Source organism: Panthera tigris, chromosome B2 (assembly GCF_018350195.1).
Source record: "Panthera tigris isolate Pti1 chromosome B2, P.tigris_Pti1_mat1.1, whole genome shotgun sequence".
NCBI lineage: Eukaryota > Metazoa > Chordata > Mammalia > Carnivora > Felidae > Panthera > Panthera tigris.
Window position 1 is genome coordinate 149,551,750 of NC_056664.1, and position 25,913 is coordinate 149,577,662.

Consider the following 25,913-nt stretch of genomic DNA (forward strand, 5'->3'; position numbering starts at 1 on the left):
TGCTCACAGAGTGAGCGGGGGCTGGTACCCACCAGCCACCCAGCCACCCGCCGTGTGGAGGCGACGCGGGCCTGCGCCCACGCTGAGCGCCCCGAATCGGGGTCTGTGGGCTGGAGCCGGGACACCCTTCACGTGGGGTCTTCTGGGGACCCTCACGACTTGACAGAAACAAGGCTCTCCCCCCTCCCTTTGTACGACACCTTTTCCTTTTCGTGGACAAGACCCGCCCGCGAAGCCACTTTGCCACACGGGTGGTTTGTTGTTTCAAAAACCCAGTTTCTAAACTTGGCCCCCGTGACGCTGCTTTGTTCTGTGTTGAACAAGTATCACCAAAGTTTTGAGAAATGTTTCTATTCCAGGATCCCACAAAGTGTCTCTCTGACATTTTATTTTTCAATGAAGTCATACTAAATGCATCTAAGGCCGCAAATCCCAAGACACTGAAGATTAGCAAGAAATCTGGATTCTCTCCACGGCCGTCTGGGGCACTTCCAGAATAATTTTTACCAAAACATAAAAAAGGGCAAGAAATAGCAAATGTGAGGTTCTAAGAGTTCCTTACACGCACACCTTGTTGTCTCCGTTCGGTTTTATGAAAACGCTGACGTGTCTGTGCAAATAATTTGTTAAAGGGCTCCCTCCAGGAGCGCAAAGGCACCGACGTGAGTGGTGGCCCGGGTGGCAGGGGCCGCCGTGGCCTCCGGGCGTGGCTGCTGAAGGCAACCGCCTCTCACACGGACTTCCGTGAAACTTTCCGCTTTGTCGTGACAGCAGACTGCTGTTGCCTGTGGCGCCTTGATCTGCCGGTGACGGTATGATAAGGCTTCTGCCCAATGAGATCTTACATATGACCCGCCACGCGAACGGCTGGAAACGCAGGCCCTTCCCCTCCAAGGCGCGAATGGGGCCACGCTGCAGAGAGAGGCTGGTTTCTCGGGAACAAGATCATTTTTTGCGTGTGTTTCACGTTTTAAGCCAACACCGGAGGGCAGACGGGGGAATCCCCACCTCTTACGGGGAAAGGACCCGACGGGAACGCGTGTGCCCAGAGAGCCGTCTGGTCCCGGCCCCCTCTGCCCCTGCTGCGGGCCCCCACGCTGTCCTCTCTCTCCTTCGCGGGTCACCAAGGGCGAGCTGCTGACTTCGGGCACAGGCCGAGTCTGTGCCGGCTGTTGCCCCGGGACCGCGACTCCCCCGTCCTCTCGCGGACGCGAGTTTGGCGTGTGAGGTCTCCGGTCTGGTCCCCACGCCCCGGGGTGACTGACGCTGGGGTGCCGCCCCGGCCCTGACGGGGAGGGTGGAGGGACCCAGGCCGCGGCGGCCCCCCTGGGAGGGCGGCCGCGGGCAGGTGGACCGGGCCCCTGGACCGCGGGCAGGTGGACCGGGGCGGGGGGGCGGGACGGGTGCCGTCGGGAACTGCCGCTGGTTGGCGCCCGGGGGCCTCCTCTGCTGCATCCGCCGCCCGTGTTTGTGCCCGTCCGCGGGTCCGCGCGCCCTCACTGCCGCCTTTTCTCTCTCCTCTCCAGGTGTGCGTGAGCGTGTGTCCGGGCGTGGGTGTGAGCGCGTGTGTAAGGGAATCTCTCTGCGCCCTGCGACCAGCACACACACCGCGTGGGGCCGGGTGCTGGGTCACGGGCACGTCCTCTCGTGCGCCGGTGGCACGCCAGCCGGCCCCTTCCTCCCACGACATTAGCACCTCCCAGGGTCAGGAAGGCCGGCGCTGGGAGGAAGGCGGCCCCAGCCCCTCCTTCACGTGTGGGTTGCGGGGGGACGGCCGCCTCCGGAGTGTCACAAGGGGAGGGCGCGGCTCACCGCCCCGCTGGACCCCAGTCGTGCGCGAGGCTGAGGCTCTGGGGCGACTTCAGCGAGCCCACGGCTTCCTCGTCCTGAGGTTTCCCTGGGGCCCCGTGGCCACTGCCCCCTCGCGGTGTTTGTCCCAGCGCCGACGGGTCCTGTTCAGCCTCACGCCCGGGCCCCCGTCTGCGCTGAGCCCTCTCCGCCCTCTGCCTGGCGCTTGGTCCTGGCCCCTGTGCCCCCTGCACACCCTACGCCGTCTCGTGTTTAGGCCACAACGTCCAAGTCTTCAAACAGCACCTGCCATCCGATGATTTCCAAGCTTGTCCACGTGGCCGAACTCCGGATTCCCATCCAGCCTCCTCTTTGATGGCTCCGCGGCCAAGACCGCTATTCACAGCTGCACAGGCTGCACACTGGACGAGTCGGGGGCGTGTCGCTGACCTACGCAGTGCAGCACAGCAGCCAGTTCAGGGTTACGGCTTAGAAGGTGGCGGCTGTTGTGACTGCTGTCGTTCAACTTGGAAAACGTGGAGCAGAGGACCGAGTTAGCCGTGAGCATCTCCTCAGCCTTCCGAGCCCTGGACACCTGCCGCCGCTGGGACGTGGCCGCGCGCAGAGCGGGTCACACGCTGTGGCCTCACGGCTGGGACGTGCTACTCCTTCTTCGTTCCCCTTGCAGATGGTACCGCGCTGCTAACTGCACGGAAAGCCAGCATGTTGTCCCAGGACTCAAGGTTCAGACACGCTGGAAACAGAGAAAAGGAAGAACGTGAGCCAGATTCAGCCGTAATTTCAGGTCAGACCACGTTGTACAGAGGGGCCGCTCGTGATGCGGACTTAGGTCAGATCACGTCCCATTTCAGAGACCCGTGGAGACCGGAGACGTTGGGGTCGGAAAGGCTGAGGTCCCCGTGTGGCTCTGCCCCGGGGGACGTCGGACTAGACAGCTTCTCACGTCCTTGGTCTCCTCGCGCGAAGAACCCCCGTGGCCTCTCTGGTTCTGGAGACGTCGCACGCGGAGGGCAGCTGGCATCCTGTGCAAACATCACATTTTAGTGCCTTCTTCCTCTTCCCCGTGGAAGGCGATTGAGCTCGCCCGTGTACTCGTTTGTGAGACATTCGTGGCTGTGCACGTGCACGCAGCAATACCCGATGAATACCACATCCCACATCCCGCTCCGCTCCCTGGTGCACGGGGGGAGTGAGGCAGATGCGCACGCGGAGCTCGGTTCCATAAAAACCCGTGGAAGCCTTGGGAGGCGAGGCGTTGAGGTCCTGCCTGGGAAGGCGGGGTGCGTCCTGGGGGTGACGGACGGGAGGCCAAGGTTAGCGTGGGGATGTGGGGGCCCAGAATCCCAGCTGGCGGGGGGGGGGGGTGGGTGCCCTAGATCCGGTAGGACAGGCAGGAGGGCAGGAGGAGGAGGTGTTTGGGACCAGGCTTTGGGGGTCTCGGGTGTGACGGCCAGTGTCTGTGGTGTGATGCCGGATGCCAGGCTTCTCGCGCGTTCCGTGTCCCTTGACCCCTCAGCGGAGCGGCGGGGAGTTCACGGACGCAGAGGAGCTCGCCTGCGTAACGGGAGAGAAGGGGGGCTTTAACCCACATGCTTGCGTTTGTTCTCGGCCGTCCCAGGCTGTAGAGGGCAGCTGCAAAAACACGGAAGAGTCGGCTGTGTGTCAGATTTGGGGGGTCCATCCGGATCTGGTGGTGACAGGGCTGACACCAGTGTGTCTTTGGCACGTTTTACCGTGCGTGGTTAATCACGCGTTAGCTGAGATGGTGACTCGAAACGTATTCGAGGGGCGCACACCGTGAGCCTGCCCTGTTTCACCGGGCGTTTGGGGTGTTTGTTCTTTGCTGTTGCTTTTAGTAACTGACACTTTTTTCCTACTTTGCTATCGACACATGTCCACTGGGCGACGGGCAGGCACATCCTTACCTATTTGCCATAGGTTCGAGGTGTTTTATGAGTTAAAAATAAAGCGTATAAAGAATGGTGTTTTAAAAGAGAGGGAGCCCAGATCCACTGCGGGTATTTGGAAAAGAGAGCACGTCAATCTCCTGTGTTATCGTTACCCAGAGACTAAACACGGATAGAACTTTGCAGGGCCGACGTGTTGCGGTCTTGTCTAGTGTGCGTGTGAGCGTGGGGTGCGTATAAAATCGGGATCCGTTCTTCACCTGCACTTTAAATATTCTCGTTTGAAACTATTTTCTACGCCTTTATGTGATTGTGATGGATTGCCATATTTTTGATGCATGCACTTAGAGCCGTTTGTTTATCCGGGCCTCTCTTGTTGGGTATTTAAGTCTTCCAGGTTTATTTGGCTATTCGAAAGAATACTGCAGCGAGCAAAACTTGCATGAACGTGTGCCTTTCTGATTTTTTCTTCACATATATTGCGGTATGGAATTGCTGTGATCAACGTTTTGAAGGCTTCTAATACACGTTACGGAATTAGTCACGGTTTCCGTGTCTGTGAAGCATTTGGCACTGTTGGCTCTACTTGGAACAAGTCACTGCTTAAAGCTCAGAATCAGCAAATCTGCTTTCCTTGGTTTTTGATCTGAGAATCTATGTTAATTGTAGACTTCTGTGTGCCGTGCCGCTGAGGACTTCACACCTTAAAAAAATTTTTTTAATGTTTTATTTTGTTTTGAGACAGAGACAGAGCATGAGCAGGGGAGGGGGCAGAAAGAGAGGGAGACCCAGAATCTGAAGCAGGCTCCAGGCTCCAAGCTGTCCGCACAGAGCCCGTCGCGGGGCTTGAACTCATGCACCACAAGTTCATGACCTGCGGTGCGGTCAGACGCTTAACCGACTGAGCCCCCCAGGTGCCCCAAAAGGACTTCACACCTTTAACCATGGTTGAACCGAATCTAGTTATTTCTGGGTCTTAGTTCAGGTCAGTGAGCTTTAGAAGCTCGGCCCCCGCAGTTCGTTTCCACGCACTTTTCCAATCCTGGGGTCACTTCGGAGCAGAGGGCTCAGACCCCGTCAGGGCAGTCTTTCCTGTGCACGCCCCAGGCCACTCAAGGACCAGACTGGGAATTGCACAGATCGACATCCAGATCCGTACGTGAGGCCACTGACCACATGCCCGCTCAGTCCTGGCCTCGTACCTTAGACCCCGATCACTGCTGTTCACCTGTTCGATCTGCACGTGCAGATGTGTAGTTTGGGCCCGTCGTGGGTGCTTTGTCATGTGCTGCATATTTAGATGGGCTTCCAATCATTTCTTTCTCATTTATAAGTGTTTTTATAACTTGTTTGCTCCACCAAGAGAGTTGACAAGTACAGTTGGAAGTTTTGGACATATAACTGAGCACTTTCTCGTTCTTTTGCGGACGTCTCCGGGCCTGGTCAGCAAAGAGGTGAGGGAGCAAAGCACACGTGGTGAACAGAGGTTATAGCTCTTTGCCGCGTGCCTTGCTGTCTGCTGCGGGGATGGCGGCATGGCGGAAGAGAGTGCGTGTGTGCGCGCAAGGGAGGGTGGGGAATGTTCTAGACGTGATGTCCTAAAAGCGCTCTTCCCGGGGGGCACCCGGGTGGCTCAGTCGTTTGAGGGTCTGACTCTTGATATCAGCTCAGGTCATGATCCTAGGGATTGAGCCTCATGTCTGGCTCTGTGCTCAGCACGGCGCCTGCTTGGGATTCTCTCTCTCTCTCTCTCTCTCTCTGTCCCTCTGCCCCACTCGTGTGTGCACTTTCTTTCTCTAAAAAAGGAGAAGGACCCAGTAATTCATTTTTGCTTTTAATTCCCTTGCCTTTGGGGATGTGTCGAGTAAGAGATTGCTACGGCTGAGGCCAGAGAGGTCTTTTCCTGCTCTCTCCTCTAGGGTTTTGATGGTTTCCTGTCTCACATTCAGGTCCTTTATCCATTTTGAGTGTATTTTTGTGAATGGTGTGAGAAAGTGGTCTAGTTTCAACCTTCTGCATGTTGCTGTCCAGTTCTCCCAGCACCATTTGTTAAAGAGGCTGTCTTTTTTCCATTGGATGTTCTTTCCTGCTTTGTCAAAGATGAGTTGGCAAGACGTTTGTGGGTCTAGTTCTGGGGTTTCTATTCAATTCCATTGGTCTATGTGTCTGTTTTGGTGCCAATACCATGCTGTCTTGATGATTACAGCTTTGTAGTAGAGGCTAAAGTCTGGGATTGTGATGCCTCCTGCTTTGGTCTTTTTCAAAATTACTTTGGCTATTCGGGGCCTTTTGTGGTTCCATATGAATTTTAGGATGGCTTGTTCTAGTTTCGAGAAGAATGCTGGTGCGATTTTGATTGGGATCGCATTGAATGTGTAGATGGCTTTGGGTAGTATTGACATTTTGACAATATTTATTCTTCCAATCCATGAGCAGGGAATGTCTTTCCATTTCTTTATATCTTCTTCAATTACCTGCATAAGCTTTCTATAGTTTTCAGCATACAGATCTTTTACATCTTTGGTTAGATTTATTCCTAGGTATTTTATGCTTCTTGGTGCAGTTGTGAGTGGGATCAGTTGGAGGGTGTGATGCTAAGTGAAATAAGCCATACAGAGAAAGACAGGTACCATATGTTTTCACTCTTATGTGGATCCCGAGAAACTTAACAGAAACCCATGGGGGAGGGGAAGGAAAAAAAAAAAGAGGTTAGAGTGGGAGAGAGCCAAAGCATAAGAGACTGTTAAAAACTGAGAACAAACTGAGGGTTGATGGGGGGTGGGAGGGAGGGGAGGGTGGGTGATGGGTATCGAGGAGGGCACCTTTTGGGATGAGCACTGGGTGTTGTATGGAAACCAATTTGACAATAAATTTCATATATTGAAAAAAAAAAGGAGAAGGAGAAGAAAAGGGAAGGGAAGGGAGGAAAGAAAGTGCCTTCCCGAATACGCTTGCTGTTTTGAGATGAGATAAAAGGCCTCTGAGCAGAAGTAGCATGGCCACCTCACCCCCTCCCGCAGCCCGTGCTCCGCAGACTTGTCCCATGCCTCTTGGCCCAGCTTCTCCGCGAGAAAGACATCTCCCCCGACCCCACCGCTCTCATTTCTCCCCCAGCACGAGGGACATTCGTTATTCTTCGTTCTGTGGATGTACGGCAGCCACGTTCTCCCTGGCCTCCAGTGAGGCAAAGCGGGGCCGTGTCACCTGTGTGCCTTAGACCTGCCGTGTGCCTGTTGCTGGACGTTAGGAGGGATGCGTCGAGTCTTAAGCCACCTCTCCTGGACTTGGAGACCTTCCGTCCAGTGGGGAGAAAAGGCATAAAGGCACGGAATGAGCAGAGAATGGTCTGGACTATCTCTACATCCTGTGTGCTTCGCACCGTGACCATCGAAGGAATTCGGATAAAGACAGGGTGACTGTGGTTGGGCTGCTCTGCCATGGCATTGGGGGGAGGGGAGGCAGAGGGTTACTGGAGCCGTCAAAGCTGTGTGACTTCTGCCCGTATGGAAGGTCAGCGTGGATAGGTAGCTTCATGAGGCAGGCAGGAGAGTGGCCTGAAAATAGGTGTTTCTAGAGCGGGGTGGAGATGATACGCTGGAATCCAGTGTCCGTGTGTGTGGTGTGGCCGCAGGCTGACGAGAACGGGGTTCGTCTGGGGCGACAGTCCGGCTGTCCTTCGAGCACCACGAGCCGTCTGCGGGACAGAGAGTAGCCGTGGGGGGCCGGCTCGCCCTCTTCTGAGCTCGGAGAGAGAGCCGGGGCTCCAGTGCCCAACGACGTCTGGTTTTGAACCGCTCGGGTTTACGGAGGATGATCCCGCCGTTGACCAGCAGGTAAAGATCCTGTGTTTGACTTATATTAGCGAGAACCGGAAGACCGTCGTGCGTAGTTGATCATTTATATCAAAATGTATTTAGAAGCTACATTTATAAGGCGTCTCTGCTCCACAGAGTAAAGGGAATCAAGAGGCGGAGAACGTTAGTAGGTTCTGTGTATCAATAATACCATTCAGGAGTTTTCCTACAGGTTCCTCTGACTCTTGGTCAAGTCCAGAGGCACCGCACGTAAGAGATGAATTCTGTGATGTTCTGAGTAGTGCCGAGCCACGGAACGTCTCGGAATGAAGGCAGGACTTAGGACGGTGCCCCCCTCCTCAGTGGATCGTGCTGGGCCGTGAAATCTCCGTCTTCCCCGAGTCCCGCTGTGTGTTCCCTCGTCTCGGCGGGGCCCTGGGGCCAGCCCAGCGTTCACCAGAGGGACGCAAGTAAGGGAATGGCTTGCGTGACCAAAGTGGCTGAAAAATCTAACGGCGCATCAGGAAAATAAAGTCGACAGCTAGTCGGCTCTGAAAGCCACGCTTCACCCTTTGCCTGCGACCCTCGCGTCCCCTCCTCTGTTCCTACGTGTCCCTTGCCACTTGTGAAGACAGGGAGCCCAGGTGGCGAGCAGAGCCGTGGGGGCTGGAGGTCTGGGCTGGAGCGGCCTTGGTCTGAAAGAGTATCAGTCTTGGAGTCGCCCCTGTGGCCTCCTGCCCCAGAGCCACGACTACACGTCCAAACCCGTGGTGAGTCACTGGTGAATCGGTGACAGTGCTTGGGCCCACCCGTGAAAACCTGGCTCCCTGTTTGGTTTGCTCAGATTCTGTTGTGGCTGACAAGAAAAATAGCCCAGGTTCTAGCTCTCTGCCGGCCAGTGCACGTCGTGACTTTTCGTGGCAGAGTACAAGTCCAGGGCAGGACCTGTGCCTCCGCGGAGCTGCCTTTCCCGGGAGGGGGGGTCGTGACACCAGCCCGTGGGGGGCGGCCGGCACACGGTGCACTTCCCAGCACATCACCACCCCCCACCCCGCCCCAGTAGACTTCTGACGTAGCGCTGTCAGGGCCAGGGCGTGGCAGGACTCGGGGACAAGCGGTTGGCCAAGAGAGGTCTCGGATTTTGAAACCTTGTGAGACCTGAGAAATCGCCTGATGCCCAGTTTTATAAATGATGAAGTCCGCCTGGAGTCGGGATAGACCCATCCCAGGGGCAAGTCAGGTGTAGCGAGGGCAGGTGGGGACACACGGGTGCCGAGCTGCTGGCTTGTCAGGGAGGCAGCCGGGGGTGGGCACACGCTTCTCACAGGGCACGTCCCCCTGCTCAGTGCCCTTTGCCTCGGCCACACACTCACAGCAGCCAGGGCCGAGGGGCTCTGGGGTTTGCATTCCCCTCTCACGCTGGGGTGGGACGTGGAGGGGAGCCTCCCGCACCTGCCTGAGCGTGTTCGTGTATCACTCGAACAGGGCAGGGAACATTCTTTCCTCGTGAGGGGTGACCCCGCGTAACTCTGGGTGGGTCACGCCTGAGACGGGAAATATTTCTGGATCATCTTGTAGAATCCACAGCGGGTCAGGCCAGGTCGCTGCCACTATTTCTCATATCAGGCCTTCCCTATCGTGTATTTGAGCTTCGCGGCGTTCTTGATCTGGGTCCACGTGACGCCGGATGAACTAGATTAATGAAGAAGCCCGAGATCAACAACGCTGAACGGAAAATGGACTTTATTTTATTAAAATCACAACATAACTTGTGTATGTGAAGGAACGGATGAACGGATGCTAAGGTAGCTTCCCAAGCACACGGAGACCGGCATGAGAGTCAAGGGCAAGAGGGATGTGTCTTTCGGCACCAGAGTTTGGGGTCAGGGAGCCCTGAGATGCTCCTGCGTGACTCCCACTGAGTCAGGCCGAGCTCGTGCGTGTTCGAAGATCAAAAATGTCATGACTCGTGATAAAGTGTTTAATGAAAACTTAAAGCAAGGCATTGATTGGATGCTCGAGCTGAAATACATGCACACGTGAGCTGCAGGGCTGTTTCAGTCTTATCAGACACGGATGCAGAAAAGCCGTTTGAGTTTACGGAATTGTGGTTTTACTTTGCTATTGTCCAAGGGCGACTGTCCTGTTGGCCGTATTAGAAATACTGAAGCCAGGTGGGAACTCACCGCGGAAGACGATAAACGCGGGGAGAGCACTCTGCGCCCGGTGTCTTGTGTCTTTTCTGGAGCAAATCTGGATGCCGCTAAGTAATCAGCAGTACCTTCTGTGACGGCCGGAGCACCAGGCACGTATCCCCCAGCCCTTCTTCAGTGAACCGGTGTCCTCACTCGAGAAGCGAGTGTCCTAATGTATGAAATTCCTTTGATTAACTAATCTCTTTGTATTTTAGTTCCTTCTGGTGTTGAATTGGCCTCTGGAGTTACGGAGGAATTTACTTAAACACAATAACGTTTTCTTTTACTCGCGCATGAAACACCGCAGGTTGTGTTTGAAGGGAACATTCCTCGTGGAGGCAAAAATACGGCCCCTTCCATCTCAAGCGGAAATGCCCCCCGTCACTAGAGATGCGGGTTTCAGCTTGCCCTTCCCGCGAGAACGCTCGGGGCCCCGACGCTGTCCCCCTTCAGTCAGAACACGCACAGGCGCGGAGTCCGCTGGGTTCACGGACTCTCCTCTCTTCCCACGCTGGCGTCCCTTCCAGCTCCCCTTACGTGTAGATCCAGAACCCTCCAGAGGCCGGAAGGCAGGGCCGCCCGGGCCCAGCCGGTGTCTGCACTCACACCCCCTTCACGGCTCCCGGCTGATCAGATCTGATTAGTCGGACGCCGGCCAGGTCTGTCCTCAGGGTTGAAATCAGTGACCGTCCAGCACTGGAGGGGCCATGCCGGCATCCACTGCCCCACGAGATTAACTGAAAATAATTGTGGAGTGAGGTCGGTTTAGCCAAACAGGCTTCTCTGTTGGTTCTGGGAGGACAGCGGCCACGGCCCAGCGACACTGAGACACCACGCGCAGGCGGCAGGACGAGGTGCTCCCCCGCGGAGCAGCGTGTCCAGGCCGCCGACTGCACCGCGAGGGGCGTCTCTTGATGTCCCCGTGTGCCGCCGGGCCTTGCTGGGGTCCAGCAGGACCATCCAGGGGAAAATGCACCCGGGACATTGTCCTGAGCCGTTCGTACGTTGTTGGGAAGGTAGTTCCAAGGAGACATCACAAGTTGGAACAAAGACGACGCGAATGGAGTATTTAGATGCTCGAAGTGATCTCGGGGAGGGACACGCGCTGAAACACTGATCCTTACTGGCAGGGATTTGTTAAAAACCCAATTCCCATTACTTCGTGTCAGATACTGCATAGCTTTGCACAGTGGTGACAGTTAGTGTTTTATGAATGGTCTACAACTCCGGGTGACAGGTTTCCAGAACCAAAGGAAAACTTCGGAAAATGACCAAGTATAAAGATATCTTCAGAATGGACACTGCTGTGAAAAGATTTGGCCCTATAATCGGACCATAACTTAAAATTATATTAGTTTGAGATCTTGATATCGAAGTTCTAGGTATATTACCCCTTGGTTACTTAAAATCAGTGTTAGACAAGCAAGTTGCTAATGTGGGGATAAAAGTATGTAAATCCTGGTTTTCTTTCCCCGGGGAGATGACAGGTAAGAAAACCTGTCTCATTGGACCCGTGTTCTAGTCTTGAAGTGCCTTTGTTGTTGCTGCTGTCCTCGCTGGGTTTGCCGACCGGGGTTGTGTGACAAGAGCTCCTAACGGAAGCACCCTTCCGAAAATGCCGCCGGACCCCGTGCAGCGGCCACGGCTGTGGGTTTTGTGCGTCAACAACCGTGGACCGGTAACCGTGGCGTGTTACGAGTGTGGCTCCGTTCTAATGCTGTCAGAGCAGTCCTGAATTAAAGTCGTGTCTCTGTTTCCATTATAAACCTCTCTGTCCGCTCGGTTCGACATGACTCCAGGCACGTTGGTCCAAATCTTGGCGAGTCTGTTAAATAGTCCTACCAGATGCCGTTCAGAGTGGCTTTCCCCCTGAGACATTCCCAGTGGGGGTATTTTTGGTGTGATGGCAGAATGCAGCGTCTGGGGCCAGGAGGCTGACCCGCGGGGCGGGCGCCGTGGCAATCCCGGTTCCACCCTCATTAGGAGACCTTCAGGGACACGAGTCTTCTCTTCCTCCCTCCCCTACTTTCCCGAATTTAACACCTAGCATTTCTCTGGACTTTCAGTGAAATGCTTTACTACGGAGAAGGAACCTGTCAAAATCTTTTTGAATAAATGAACCCACGCTAGAAGTATTTCCTGGACACATCGTCACGGCCAAGAAGATGGGAGAAACTTGATGAGGATGTTGGAACTTAGCAGTGCCTCTGACTTAGGGTGGAACTGATTTTCCGGGGCCGGGAGCCCCAGGACGCGGAGCAGACGTAATCTGAGGGTGTCTGTCTCCTTATGCTGCTGTTCTCTGCTGCTTTCTCCCAAAGCCGGTGCAGTCGCAGGCCGGAGCAGTCCCGTCCCCGAGCCAGGCCACCAAGGGTACAGCCGCTGATCGGCCCCGACCCCCCGGGGCCTGTCTGGGAGCCGGAGGTCCCTTGGCCTTGCCGATTCGGGGCATTGGTTCCTGGCCCCTGATCAGCCAGGTGTGTCCAAGGATGTGTAGAGCCCGTGTGGATGTGGACTTGCCTCCCGGCAGGAATTTCGGTCTCTAGGTGAGGCACAGAATTAGGGACTCTCTACACCGGGGACACCCCCACCCCTCCCCCGCTCTCGGGACTGTGCATGTCTGGGAGCACCCCCACCCCCCCAACCTCGGGACTCTGCATGTCCGGTGAGCAAACCCCCCCCCCCCCACCGTCGGGACTCTGCACATCCGGGGAGCACCCCTACTTCTGCCCTCGGGACTCTGCATGTCCGGGGAGCACCCCCACCCCCACCCCTCGGGACTCTGTGCGTCCGGGGAGCACCCCCACCCCCCACCCCTTGGGACTGCGCATCTGGGGAGCACCCCCACCCCCGCCCTTGGGACTCTGCACTTCCGGGGAGCACTCCCACTCCCCTACCTTCAGGACTCTGCACGTCTGGGGAGCACCCCGACCCCCACCCTGGGACTCCACATCCAGGAGCTCCCCCCGCTGGAAGCTGTGGGCTCTGGGAGACCCATGGTGGTGGGTTTGATTCATGACCTTGCCTGTCTGGCACTGTCTGATGTTAACCCAGGGCCACGGCGGCTGATTCCAGTCAACACCGTGGGGCTGGCTTCCAGAGTTCTGACATTTTCCTCCTGGGAGAAACCCGAGGTTTTCTTTGTGTCTCTTTGGGACATTTAATTTCTCTGTAAAAAGTAGACGATGTGCGTATTGCTTCGAGTGCCTCGTGGGGAAGATGACTGGTCGGCAGTGACCACGGGGACTTCCGGGTGTGTGTCCTGAGTGTCCCCACGCTCACCCAGGCCACGTGAGGCCCCCGGCCCCCAGCTGCCCCTCACCTCCCTCGCTGCTCCTGAGCTCGAGCCTCAGCCCTGAAATGCCCTTGCGTCCTGCAGAAAGGACTGTAGTCCCCTGCAGTCCCTCCCCCTTCCCTTTCCTCTTCCCTGCTCCTCCCCCTCCCCTCCCCCTCCCTTCCCCTTCCCTTGTAATTAAGGCATTTCTCTCTGCTCTGTAATTAAAGGTGTTAATTTCAACATAATTTTTTCCAAAAGAAGATTCTTTTCTCGGCATTCTGGATTTGTGTCATTACCAATAGAGCCACGAACTGATTTTCATTTGTGTTTTTGCGACTGACTGTTCTAAAAATTGGGCTTTAGGGAGCAAGGGGAGGGGCGAATTCCGCTTTACCCCTCGCTTCTGGATGGCACTGTGGGGAAGCTGTCCTCAGCGATGGAAATGCTCTGTCCCCTGCCTTCAGCTCCACACACGGGTGCTCTGGGGAACTCAAAGCAGCTGTGGAGGGGGGCCCCTGGATTTCAAATCCTGTCTAATTTTGGTTCATCTCCATATAAATGGCTGCCCGTGGCTCACGGTTTCTGTACCGGGCCGTGCCGCTCCAGAGGGCCGCGGGCTGCGTGATCCAAAGGTTCTGGGCGAATTGCAGGTTCGTGCCTCCCAGCTTTGCAGATCTGCTGAAACACGGTTTGCTTGTGGGATGTAGGAAGCCCGCAGACGAGGACAGGGAGCCGATTCTCCTGCGTTCGCCCCTCGGGGAGCGGGATGCCGACGCCCCGGGCCGAGGTGTCGGGTGACGGACTCCAGAAGCAGCCGCGGCTGGCGCGTGTGGGGCTTCCAGAACCGTTCCCACCTATCTCAGAGATTGTACTGGTGCATTTCAGCGATGATGATAGTTTTCGATGGTGGCATAACTGCTTCACAGGTTTCAGATGCTGCATTTCAAACGACTGCGAAGAGAATTCCCGTGGAAGGATCCCATGCCTTGGCTATCTCATAACATAAACCAAGACTGTTAAAAAATGTGAGGAATCTGTTCTAACGTGTAAACCAAGGTGAGAGGGGAAAAGCCCTCTCCCTCTTCTGATGATGCCCGACATGAGCCAGCGCCCGTCAAGCCAGAGGATGAGAACCCAGGAGGGAGGCGGACGGAAGGGCCACTCTGTCACCGACCCTCCAGCCCCTCCTCCACGCTGCCTTCTGAGGTTTCTTCCAGAAAACTGGTCCGTGTGTGGGGTGGATATCGTAGCCTCGGGGTCAACGCCCGGAGAGAGACGACCCAGCCCCGGAGCCTGCGGGTCAAGGACCCTGCTGTGTGTGCTCACGGTGTGATGTGACCTCCTCTGGGACCGTCTGTCTCTTCATCGGTCACATGAAGATCTGAGCGTGGTGTCCTCTGAGAGCCTTGGTGTCTTCATCGGTGCTCCCGAGGGCTTTCCCCCTGACCTCCAGGCCCTGGCAGTGTTCCTTCTGAAGGGGACGCCTCTGCACTTGCCCCTTGGGCATGTGAGCAAAGGGCATTTGGCTCTTTGTGTCACGGGGAAGGGCTCTGCCTTTTTGCACCGGTTTCCTTCACCTGGGGGTGTGGGAGTCGTGTTGGCAGAGGCGAGTACGGGAGAGATGATCGTGTCTTTGTCCGCTCTTTTCCTCTGCGGAGTGCTCCCCGCTTGTGCCCCGGGAGCACACGCCTGCCTCTGTGGTGGGAGGAGCAGGATTCTTGCCGCCCGGGACCCGAGCGGGCCGTCACGGGAGCGCTCGACGCCACGGGAGCGCTCGGTGTCTGGCTCATCACGTGGCACGTCCTTGCTAGAACCTGCTTTGTGCACGGGCTGTCCGGAGAGCCCCGCGGGAACCAGGCCCGTGACCTTGTTAGCAGCCGAGCGTCCCTGCTGGCCGAGTCCGTGTGGGGCGCACGTCTCTTCCCAGAACGGGCGAGATGGCAAGCGTGGGGCAAATGGAGGGCTCGCTGCAGCAGGGAACGTAGGCGGTATTTCGGACACCACGTGGGTCTCGAGACGCTGGGGTTCGGGAACCGGACCCTGCTCGGTCTTCATCCGGAGATCGGGGGTCCCTGCCCCTAAGGGGAGGTACTCACCCTCCGCGCTTGAAGAACGCAAACGCGGGAAGCGTGTGCGAGGCTTCCTGGCTCGTCCCGTCCCGCACGCCTGGCCGGGCGGGCTTCCTGGGGCCGCGTGGGCAGGTTGTGTCCCGCGGGCCCGGTCTTCCTGTCCCCCGTCCCCCTCTGGCCGCGTCTGCAGCGGGAGCGGGTTCGCTGCGGAGCGCGTGGTCCCCGCGGAGGTCTGGCTGGGGAACGAGTGATCTGGTGTCTCAGCTTTGGGATGCGCGCCCCCTGCCTTGCGGGCTACTTGGTGTCCTCTAACATGCACTTTAGTGGAATTTGCTCTAAATGCTTTGAAATGAGCAGGAGCCTGGAGAAAGGAACTGGCCAAACGCCTCGGAAAATGTCATTTCATCAACGGAGTGGATTCGATAGCCCTAGGGAAGCGGGGGCCCAAAGCACCACAGCCGCGGCCCGTGGCCCCGGTTAGCTGCCTCCCAAAACGCTGGGGCTCCTGGGGGCTCCGGATCGTCCGGAGCCCGTCTCCGAACACCGAGGCTTGGCCGTCAGGGTTGCACGGCAGCACCGTGGACACCCGCCCGCCGGCTTCCCGCCGCCTGGCCGGGGAGCGCCGCCGAGAAGCAGGGTCGGGGCCCCGCACACGGGCGATTCCCGGCGCCGCCCCGGGCCTGCAAAGCAAGGTCTCGCTGCTGGGGCGGAGGCCAGGCATCCGCTCGGTCGGCCAGCTGCCCAGCTGACCGCGGTGCCGCCGAACTGCGGGGACCCCGGCGTGCAGACGGCCAAGGTCAGGACACCGGCTCTGACATGGGCCCCGTCTGATTCCCAGGTTGATTTTTTTTTTCTTTTTTTGAGCTCCGGGAACACATATTTTATGTATGTATGTATTTGTTTTTATTTTATTGTATTTTATTATTTTATTTTATTTTATTTTATTTTATTTTATTTTATTTTATTTTATTTTATATTTTACTTATTTTATTTTATTTCATGTTAGTTAACATGTACTGGGGTGTTGGCTTCAGGGCTGAAATTCAGTGATTCATCACTCACATACAACCCCCAGTGCTCATCCCAACAAGTGCCCCCCCCCACCACCCACTTTCCCCTGCCCCTCACCCACCTCCCCTCCGTCAACCCTCAGTTTGTTCTCCATAGTTAAGAGTCTCTTGTGGTTTGCCTCCCTCTCTGTTTTTATCTTAGTTTATTTTTCCTTCCCTCCCCCTATGTTCATCTGTTGTGTTTTCTGAATTCCACAGAGGAGTGGAATCGTAGGATACTTGTCTTTCTCCGGCTGGGTTATTTCACTTAGCACAATACCCTCTAGTTCCATCCACGTAGTTGCAAATGGCTAGACTTCATTCTTTTTCATCGCTGAGTAGTATTCCATTGTGTGCGTGTGTGTGTGTGTGTGTGTGTGTGTGTGTGTGTATGTCTATATATATATATATATACCACATCTTCTTTATCCGTTCATCCATCGATGGATGTAATTTGACTGTTGTTGATAGTGCTGCCCTTTTATGTTTACACACTTCTCACTTAAACTATTTTAACCTCTCACTGGGAATTGCTCTCCAGGTAGAATACTTGTTTTGGTGCCACTACAGGGCAGATCTGATGTCTGGGCTTCTCTGTGCCTCAGTCCGGAGATGTAGGAAGTGCCCACGAGATAAGGAGTGTGCCTCAGAGGGTGGCGGAGAGACCGTGAAGGTGTCAGGGTGGAACCCAGGCTTGCTCGTTCTGATGCAGTCACAGCAGACAGTGCCCAGTGTGAGTGTCCCCTCCTGAAGTTCGAGTGTCTGTCTGTGGCCTTGGCTCTCCATCATCCCTGCACCCTTACGTCAGTTTGCTCGAATACCTTCTCTTTCCTCTGCAGTGTGTCCTAGTAATTCCATAATGGGTTTCCCAGAGGTATATCAATACAAGCATTTATTGAGCACCAACTGTAGACCCACTGTGTGGCTGGGTTGCCAAGGCCGCACAGATGAACATACACCGTCTTTACCCCATCCCAGGGGCTCTGAGCCGTTGATCGGATGTCCACTGTCAGGGTTTCCTATGTCCCAGCCTTGGCCTGTTTCACAAGGCGGGAGCCCAAGAAAAACACGTAAATCGTTGCATATTCATTTGGCATGGTCCTCGATGCTTCCTGGGATTCTGGATAAAGAACTGGGACTTGGTTGTAGCTTAAACTAATGAAGATTGAGCCCAAGGTCCGGTGGACCTTCTGTAAACACTTTGAAGTGATCCAAATACGGTGAGACCGTTTGGTGAGAGGGTGTGATGTCTGAGACTGGGAGTTCGGCTGCATGGAATCTTTATGGGGTATTTGTAGAATCCAAATCTGCCGTGGGCAGACAAGTCAAATCTGGTACTTGGAAATAATGACAGATGTTGACTAAGGTGATTTTTTTGTTGTTCCCAAAGTCTCGCATTAAGGTTACACCATCTGCACGATATTTTTTAAAGAAGAATTTTATAATAACCATGTTCTCATGGAATCTCAAACAAACATAAATCTGGAACAACGAATAACCCAAGAGACTTCTTGACTTACCTCCGAGAAGTGCTAAAAAGAAGCAAAAATACATGAATATTGCAATTGCTATTGATGTGGAAGCAGGCAAGGAAAACAGAGAAAACGGAGGTGTTTGGGGGAAAGGGAAGAGATTTGCAGAGCAAACAGTTCAGCACAACATGTGGCCGCCCTGAGTCGGGGGCTGGAGCCTAAGTCTCACCGTACGGCAGGTGGGGTCCATGGAGGGGCTGGAAGAGCTCCAGGAAACAACAGGTCTGGGGACCAAAGCCAGCACAGGGTCTCTAAAAACACAGAGAAAGTCTTCCGTCAGGGCGCCTGGGCGGCTCAGTCCGTTGAGTGTCTGACTCTTGATTTTGGCTCAGGTCATGATCCCAGGGTCGTGCGATCAAGCCTCGGGTTGGGTTCTGCACTGAGCGTGGAGCCTGCTTGGGATTCTCTGTCTCGATCTCTCTCTCTCTCTCTCTCTCTCTCTCTCTCTATCTCCCTCCCTCCCTCCCTCCCTCCCTCCCTCCCTTCCCCCTCTTGTATTCTGTCTCTCCCCACCATCCCCCCAAATCTATGTTCACTCAAACAGTGAAGTCAGCGTGGTAAAAAACAAGAGAGATAATGGTTTCTAGGCCTCCTGGTTCCATCATAGCGTGTTTCCACATCACTCCCAGCCATAAGAAGCGTCTAGAACCTGCGTGCCCCAGCGTCTCAGCGAGGCCGTGGGGACTGCGTTTCCCCTGGCTGCTTTCAAGTCCTGAGAGGTCTGTGGTGGTCCCACACAGGGTGGAGAGTTTTCCTGGGGTTTGCTGCTCACACACGTGGCCTCAGCCTCTGTATCACCCCATCCCACATCTGTCACCCCATCTTGGGTCCTCCTGTCACAGCACCCCTCTGCATTGACCCTGGGGGAAGGACTGACCCTTCATTTTCTTCCTGACTCTTCCTTCAGAAACCTGCTACTTTCTCTTGACCTGGTGATCACGGGTGGCCCTGGATGGTGTGGTGATTACGGGTGGTCCCAGAGGACCTAGTGATCATGTGTGGTCCCAGATGACACGGCGACTGTCTGTGGTCCCAGGTTTGCTGCCCTCTAAATTGTAAATTCTACAGGGGCAGGCCCTCCATTGGGCCCCACCTTCCTGGAGATGAGAGGAGGTAGGCAGCAGTGACTGAATAATTATTCAATTAAAGCTGCATCTGAATTGGCTTATATTACTTCTAGGGAATGAATGAATGAATGAATGAATGGGTGAGTAAACGCAACGGCAGTGTCTCCGGGAGAAACACCTACAGTGGGCTGTGCTTCCCTTCCCCCTTGAGCGCAAGTCGTAGACTTTACGAGATCTCCACGTCGGCATCGTGGGTTTCCATTCTCTCATTTGCTAACAGCAGGGAAGGCTCAGGGCTGAAAATGGAGATGTTGCTCCTTAGAACGGGCTTGCGTTTGTGACCTCTCACACCTGTCCTTCAGTTGCTCTCAGAATTACTTCCTCTTACGCGCCAGCCAGCGGTGTGCAGGCATCCCGACCCCCTGACCGTGATTCTGTCCCGCCCGATCCCCAGGGTCAACCTCGTCTGCAGAGGAAGCAAACACACTTAGGAGCTAAACTCACTGCCTAGTGGCCTCCGGGTTAGAAAGTTGATGCTTTTGCGAATCTTACAGCTGGAGACCTACGTATTTCTTGATGTTATGCCATAGCGTAAACAGTAGAAAGAAGTCTTGAATCAATCTCACTGTGGAAGGATCCATCCATATGCAGACTTAAGGGATGCTTTAACCCGTTCCTTTAATGGTTGGATCTTGTTCTGACTTTCCCTCCGGCTTACACCCTTGCTTTAATCAAAATATAGACTGTGTTTTTGACCCATTTGCATTTGACCTGTCTGGCGTCCATGCAGGATGTCTCCCTCGGTGTCTGGACAGACACTGCGTGGGCACCCCCTGCCGCTGTCCTTGCCGTCGGGCACACAAAGACATGGGGACCCCTGCAACTCTGAGGTTTTCCTTAAAATAGTGTCGCTCAAGGTCCTATTGATTCCTTTCTAAACTTGGCAAATTACCTTTTATCTGAACTAGTTTGAAGACCCTCAACCAAGTTCTTTTAGTAGAGTGAGTTCTTGGGGCGCCTGGGTGGCTCAGTGGGTTGAGCATCCGACTCAGGGCGTGATCTCGTGGTTCCTGGTCCTGAGACCTAGCCTCCTGTTGGGCTCTGCACTGACATCGCGGAGCCTGCTTGGTCGGGATTCTCTCTCCCTCTCTCCCTGCCCCGCCCCGCTCTCTCTGTCTTTCTCTAAATAAATAGATGAACTTAAAAAGGTAAACAGTGAATTCTTTAAACCAGGACTGTTCTATTTCCCCTTAAGTGGCCTTGTTGAAGAACACAGCCCCGGTAAGTGCACTGTCTCCTTGGAACATAATCGCTGTTAAAAATGGGAAGGGGGAGAAACGTGTGTGAAGTGTGTGTTCTCTTATTTCTGACAAAGAATGGCTCCATTGTTAGTTCTACACCGTTAAATTATCAAGAATTATGGTCAAATTCCAAATGCCCCAATACTAGGCTTTTTTTTATTATTGTGCCTGGGGGCGGGGCTGGTCCTGAGAGCTCACGGGCTCACCTGTGCTCCTTGTTTCCTACACCGTCTCTGTCTTTCTGTCTTGTGTCTGCCTCTCTCTCTCTCTCTGTCTCTCTGTGTCTCTCTGTGTGTCTGTCTCTGTCTCTCTGTCTTTTTTCTGTCTCTGTCTCTTTGTATCTCTGTCTTGTCTCTGTGTCTCTCTCTGACTCTTTGTCTTATCTGTCTGTGTCTCTCTCTCTCTCTGTGTCTCTCTGTGTCTCTCTGTGTGTGTGTCTCTCTCTGTCTCTGTCTCTCTGTCTTTTCTCTGTCTCTGTCTTGTCTTTGTCTATGTCTCTCTCCGATTCTCTGTCTTGTCTCTGTCTCTCTGTCTTGTCTCTGTGTCTCTCTCTGACTCTTTGTCTTATCTGTCTGTGTCTCTCTCTGTCTCTGGCACTCTGTCTTGTCTCTCTGTCTTGTCTCTGTGTCTCTTTCTGACTCTCTGTCTTGTCTCTGTCTCTGTCTTATCTCTGTGTCTCTGCCTCTGTATCTTTGTCTTGTCTCTATCTCTGTGTTTCTCTTTGTCTCTGTGTCTGTCTCTGTCTGTCTTGTCTCTGTCTCTCTCTGACTCTGTCTTGTCTCTGTCTCTGTCTTGTCTCTGTCTCTGTCTTGTCTCTGTGTCTGTCTCTGACTCTGTCTCTCTCTGTCTTGTCTCCGTGTCTCTGTCTCTCTGTCTCTTTCTCTGTCTCTGTGTCTATCTCTGTCTCTCTGCCTTGTCTCTGTCTCTCTGTGTCTCTGTCTCTCTGACTTGTCTCTGTCTGTGTCTCTCTCTATCTTTGTCTCTTTGTCTCTGTCTCTCTGTCTCTCTCTCTGTCTTATCTGTGTCTCTCTGTCTCTGTCTTGTTTCTGTCTGTCTTGTCTCTGTTTCTCTGTCTTGGCTCTGTCTCTCTGTGTCTCTGTCTGTCTCTCTGTCTTGTCTCTGTCTCTCTGTGTCTGTGTCTCTGTCTGTCTGTCTGTCTGTCTCTCCCACACGACACTGTCAGGGCCCAGCTGTGTGGTGTGAGAGGAGGCCTGTCTTTGCGGAAGGACGAGGCAGGGACAGAGCCCCGAGTGGCTGGGGGTGACATCTCTGGGGGGGCCGCTCTCCCTCCGGGACAGCAGGCCGACGCGTCGGCACCTCCCAGGAGCCGGGTGGACCCGGGGGCGGGCGCGCCTCTGGGGCCGCAAAGTTAAAACACATTTTGGGCAAAGTGGAACGACCGGGCCCGGAAACTCCTGTGGCCAGAATTCGGTCAGATGTTCTTCTGCGCTCGCTTCGCCCAGGCTTGAGCACAGGAGCACGTGTCGCACACCCCCGGGAAAGCGGCGACGCCTTTCCGCTTGCTTTTCTCTTCCCGGTGAGGCTCCCTGGGCTTCTGGACCCATGCCCGCGTGTCCCCCGTTGCGGACTCTGAAGGGGACAGGCCCTGAGCACGGCGCTCTCTGGCTCCGCGGGGGTTTCCGGGACAGACGACGCCACGTCCACCTGCTCGCACGTCCGCGGTGCCCGCGGGAGGCGGTGACGACCGCGGCTCCGCCCCCGGCGTTTTCCTTCAGCGCGGGGCTCGTGCTCCCAAACCAGAGAAAACCCCACGTGGGGCGGGGGATGCGCCGGTGGCCACGGGCGCCCGGAGGTGCCATTTATGCCGTGGTACAAAGCCGTCCCGCGCTGGGCAGGCGTGAGGTGGGCCGCCTGCAGCGGGACCGTCCACGCAGGGCCGGCGTGGGGGCCGCCGGACCACCGGAGGGCACCGTAGGCTCCGTGATGCCGCGTCGGGGTGTCAGCAGAGGAGCCGACGTGGGATGGGGAACCCCTGCGAGCGCGGGCGCCGGGGGCCGCCGGGCCCTCCGCACTGGCTCCTTCGCGTGGTCCCAGGCTCGCAGCCCCCGTGGCCCCGGGCGGGCAGACCCCCGACTGCTGGGCACGCCCCGTGTCCCGGGAGCGAGCAGCTCCCCCAGGGCCCGGGCATTTATTCAGAAAACCGTACTCTGAGCAAGTACGCGGGAGGGGGTCGCTGGGACAGGGAGGTGGTGAGGCGCCACCGCCTCCTGGCTCCTCCGCTGCCCTCCTTACGGCCCAGGGTGACCGTGAGACGTGGCGCACGCAGGAGGGAACTGGCGAGTGGATTTACAGATTAAAATCCCGGTCGCTTGGACGATGGAGGCGAAGCGGGTTTCCCACACATCCCGCTGCGGGATGGACCGTGTTATGCACCATTGAGTCCGGAGCTCCGGGATCCAGCCGCAGACGCTGGCTTGGAGACCTCGGGCCGTCGACCTCCCTGCTGGCCCCGTGGCTCAGAGTCCTCGGGCCCCCGCGATGTCTCCGACCGCCGCAGCTTGCGATCGGCGGTGGCCTCAGGCCAACGTCCGTCTCCCGCTGCTCTGCCGAAACGCCTCTTTACATTTGTCTGGCTTCTTTTTCTTTTCTCCCCCAAGTTTTTGCGAGTGGATCAAGACAAGGACAAGGACTGCCAGCTGGTGTGTGCGGGTTCCTCACAGAAGCCACTGTGCGCGTCTGACGGCCGGACCTTCCTGTCCCGCTGCGAGTTCCAGCGTGCCAAGTGCAAGGACCCTCAGCTGGAGATCGCTTACCGGGGCAACTGCAGAGGTGAGCCGTGTCTGATCGTTCGCTCAGAGGCCGGCCGATCGACCGCTAAGCGTAAGGCCGAGTGGTTTGTTCTCACCTTTGCAACGTTTTTATGCGTAAAAACTCAGGGATTCCGGGTTTGTGTCAGGAAGGAGGGAAATTTCGGGGACTCAAGGGCAGAGGCACCTTTTACCTTGTTTCGTGCTCTTTTCTTAGGCTGTTTGGTGCCATCTCAACACACGCGTATCGGCGTTTCACGGAACACTTTCTGAGTGTTTTATTCGCACCAAAGTTAATCCTGCTTCCGTCAGCCCTGTCTTGTCCCCCCTTCCAGCCAGTGGGAGGTCACACAGCACCCGTGGGGTCGATGGCGATTTCTTTCGCGTTGATTTTACACGTGAAATTTTCGATTATCCTGATTTAGGAAGCAGATTTACATTTAACTAGCACGCTCCGAGCAAAACACTGAAATACTTCCTATGTTAATGAAGGGTTTGACTCCGCAGAGTATGCTGATGCTTTGAGCCCCAACAGAGTTGCATTCAGAAAGAGACAGGGCACAAGCAGGGGAGGGGCAGAGAGAGAGGGAGACACAGAATCCGAAGCGGGCTCCAGGCTCCGAGCTGTCAGCACTGAGCCCGACACGGGGCTCGAACCCGCAAGCTGTGAGATCATGACCTGAGCTGAAGTGGACGCCCAACTGACTGAGCCACCCAGGTGCCCCTCATACGCTTTTTACTAGGAAAGACGGCGTCTGGACGGTTGTGCGGGGATTCAGATGATTTGCATTTTTCTAGATATTTCTCCGGAGGCGAGGGAAACGAAAGCAAAAATAAACTATTGGCACTTTATCAAAATAAAAGGCTTCTGCATGGCAAGGGAAACAATCAGCAAAACTAAAAGGCAGCCTACGGAATGGGAGAAGATATTGGCAAACGACATATCCGATAAAGGGTCAGCATCCAAAATCTGTAAAGAACTTATGCAACTCAATACCCTAAGAACAAATAATCCAATTAAAAAATGGGCAGAAGGCACGAACGGACACTTCTCCAAAGAAGACATCCAGATGGCCAACCGACACATGAAAAGATGCTCACCGTCGCTCACGATCGGGGAAATACAAGTCAAAGCCACACTGAGATACCACCTCACACCTGTCAGAATGGCTAACGTTAACAACTCAGGAACCAATAGATATTGGGGTGTCGAGAAAGGGGAACCCTCGTGCACTGCTGGTGGGAATGCAAATTGGTAGAGCCACTCTGGAAAACAGTATGGAGGTTCCTCAGAGGTTCTGGAACTACCCTAAGATCCGGCAGTCGCACGATTAGGTATTTACCCAGAGAATACAAGGACACCAGTTCAAAGGCATTCGTGCACCTTAATGTTTCTAGCGACATTATCTACAACAGCCGGGTTATGGAAGCAGCCCAGATGTCCGTTGATAAGTGAATGGATGAAGCTAATGCGGCGTGTATGCAGTGGAATATTGCTCAGCCATCAGAAAGAATGAAATCTTGCCATTTGCAGCGACATGGGTGGAGCCAGAGTGTATCATACTGAGCGAAATAAGCCAGGCAGAGAGAGACAAACGCCACAGGATTTGACTCGTATGTGGAATGCAAGAAAGAAAACAAATGAACAAAGGAAAAAGAAAGAGAGACGAGCCCGAAACGGACTCTGAACTACAGAGAACACAGTTGAGTCACCGGAGGGGAGGTGGTGGTGGTGGGGGGGGGGAAGCAGGAAGCGGGTAAAGAGGACGTGGGTCGCGATGAGCACCGAGGGTATGTGTAACTACAGAATCACTACATTGTGCACCTGAGATCTAACACTGCGTGTTTACTGTGCTGGAACTTAAGAGTGATTTGCAGTGGGCCTGGCCAGAAACGGCATGACCACGTCTCACGGAAAAGTGGCCTCAAAGAAAAGCACCCGCGTGAGGAGTTCTGTTCCTCTCTGTTCCGTGTCTAATTTCTGTACTCTCGTTCTGAACTCGTCAAACCGAGAAGAATTTGGACGCCTCGGTTATAGTTTTACACGTCAGTTACCTGTGCTGAGAAAGGAGAGGCGATTTAAGAATAGATTCAAATATCAGGCGACTTGGTCTTCAGGGAAGCTTCTAGAAGGAGTCGCCTGTGCTGGCCTCGCCCGCGCAAGCATGCTCTGGGGGCGGTGGTAAAGTTTGAGTCAATGCTGCTTTCTCGTGCCACGTTCCCGTAGATGACCCCGATCAGCTGTTCTGCCGGAAGGCCACGGGGGAGCTGCCGGGGTTAGTCTCTGCCTTAGCGATCACCTACTGGCACCTGGAGGGGTTAGTTAGACCAGGGCCCGGGCCCCTGTCCTCCCTGGGTGGAAACCTGACGCAAAGGCCCGCGAGTCCACACCTCCCGAGGTCGCTCTCCAGAGCCCTTGACTCGGGGCTCCGCTCTGCCCACCGTGGCGTCCGTGCTGGGCTGCTTTTGGACGCGTGTGTCCTTTTTGATAATGTCATCGTTCCCCTCTTTGTATTTGGATCCGGCCTAAGTTTTCTGGGAAATTCCCTTGGCTGGGATTCTCATTCACTTCCCTCAACCAATTTCAGACCATAGATCTGTGACACAGAAAATGTGCCAAGGGGAGTGAGCAGACATAAAACTCACTTCACAAAAGCTGGTTCCACTGAAATCCAAGGGGTTAAAATAAAAAGAATGTACGGATGCCCGTAGATTTCAAAGTCAAGTTTATTTGGTGCTTCAGCTGGCAAGGGTAGCGAATATGAAGGTTATTGACAGCGACATTATTAGTCACACGTTTGTTTAAAATAACCGGGCGTCACGCACCCCTGATACGCGTGATGCATGATTTGGGAACAGCCCTCATCTTGTAGGGGACAGGAGCCTGTGCCGCACTGGGGGCTGCCCTGGAAAGGGGCTTCCAGGCTGCGACGGGACCGTCCCTGCGGAAGCAGCCTTCCGCCTGGATCCCGGCTCACGGTGGCGATCGGCCCCCGTCCGGGGGATGGGCCCCTTCGTATAGACTGGCGAACTGTGCCATCGCTTACCAACGCCGTTCCCCTGCCCAGGGCTCCAACGGGGAGGAAACGGTTCACGGGGAGTGGGAAGAGGTACAAGGGAGCCCCGGTGCGGATGGGGCCAGAGA

General features: G+C 55.1%; 1 protein-coding gene across 4 annotated transcripts in view; it reads left to right on the forward strand.

The window, feature by feature from the left end:
• SMOC2 (SPARC related modular calcium binding 2) overlaps nucleotides 1–25,913 on the forward strand; it is a 167,108-nt gene that overhangs the window by 22,165 nt on the left and 119,030 nt on the right. For all 4 annotated transcript variants that reach the window (XM_042987545.1, XM_042987546.1, XM_042987547.1 and 1 more), the window contains exon 2: nucleotides 22,619–22,790. In XM_042987545.1, coding sequence (XP_042843479.1) covers nucleotides 22,619–22,790 — 172 coding nt within the window. The remainder of the gene's footprint in view (nucleotides 1–22,618; nucleotides 22,791–25,913) is intronic.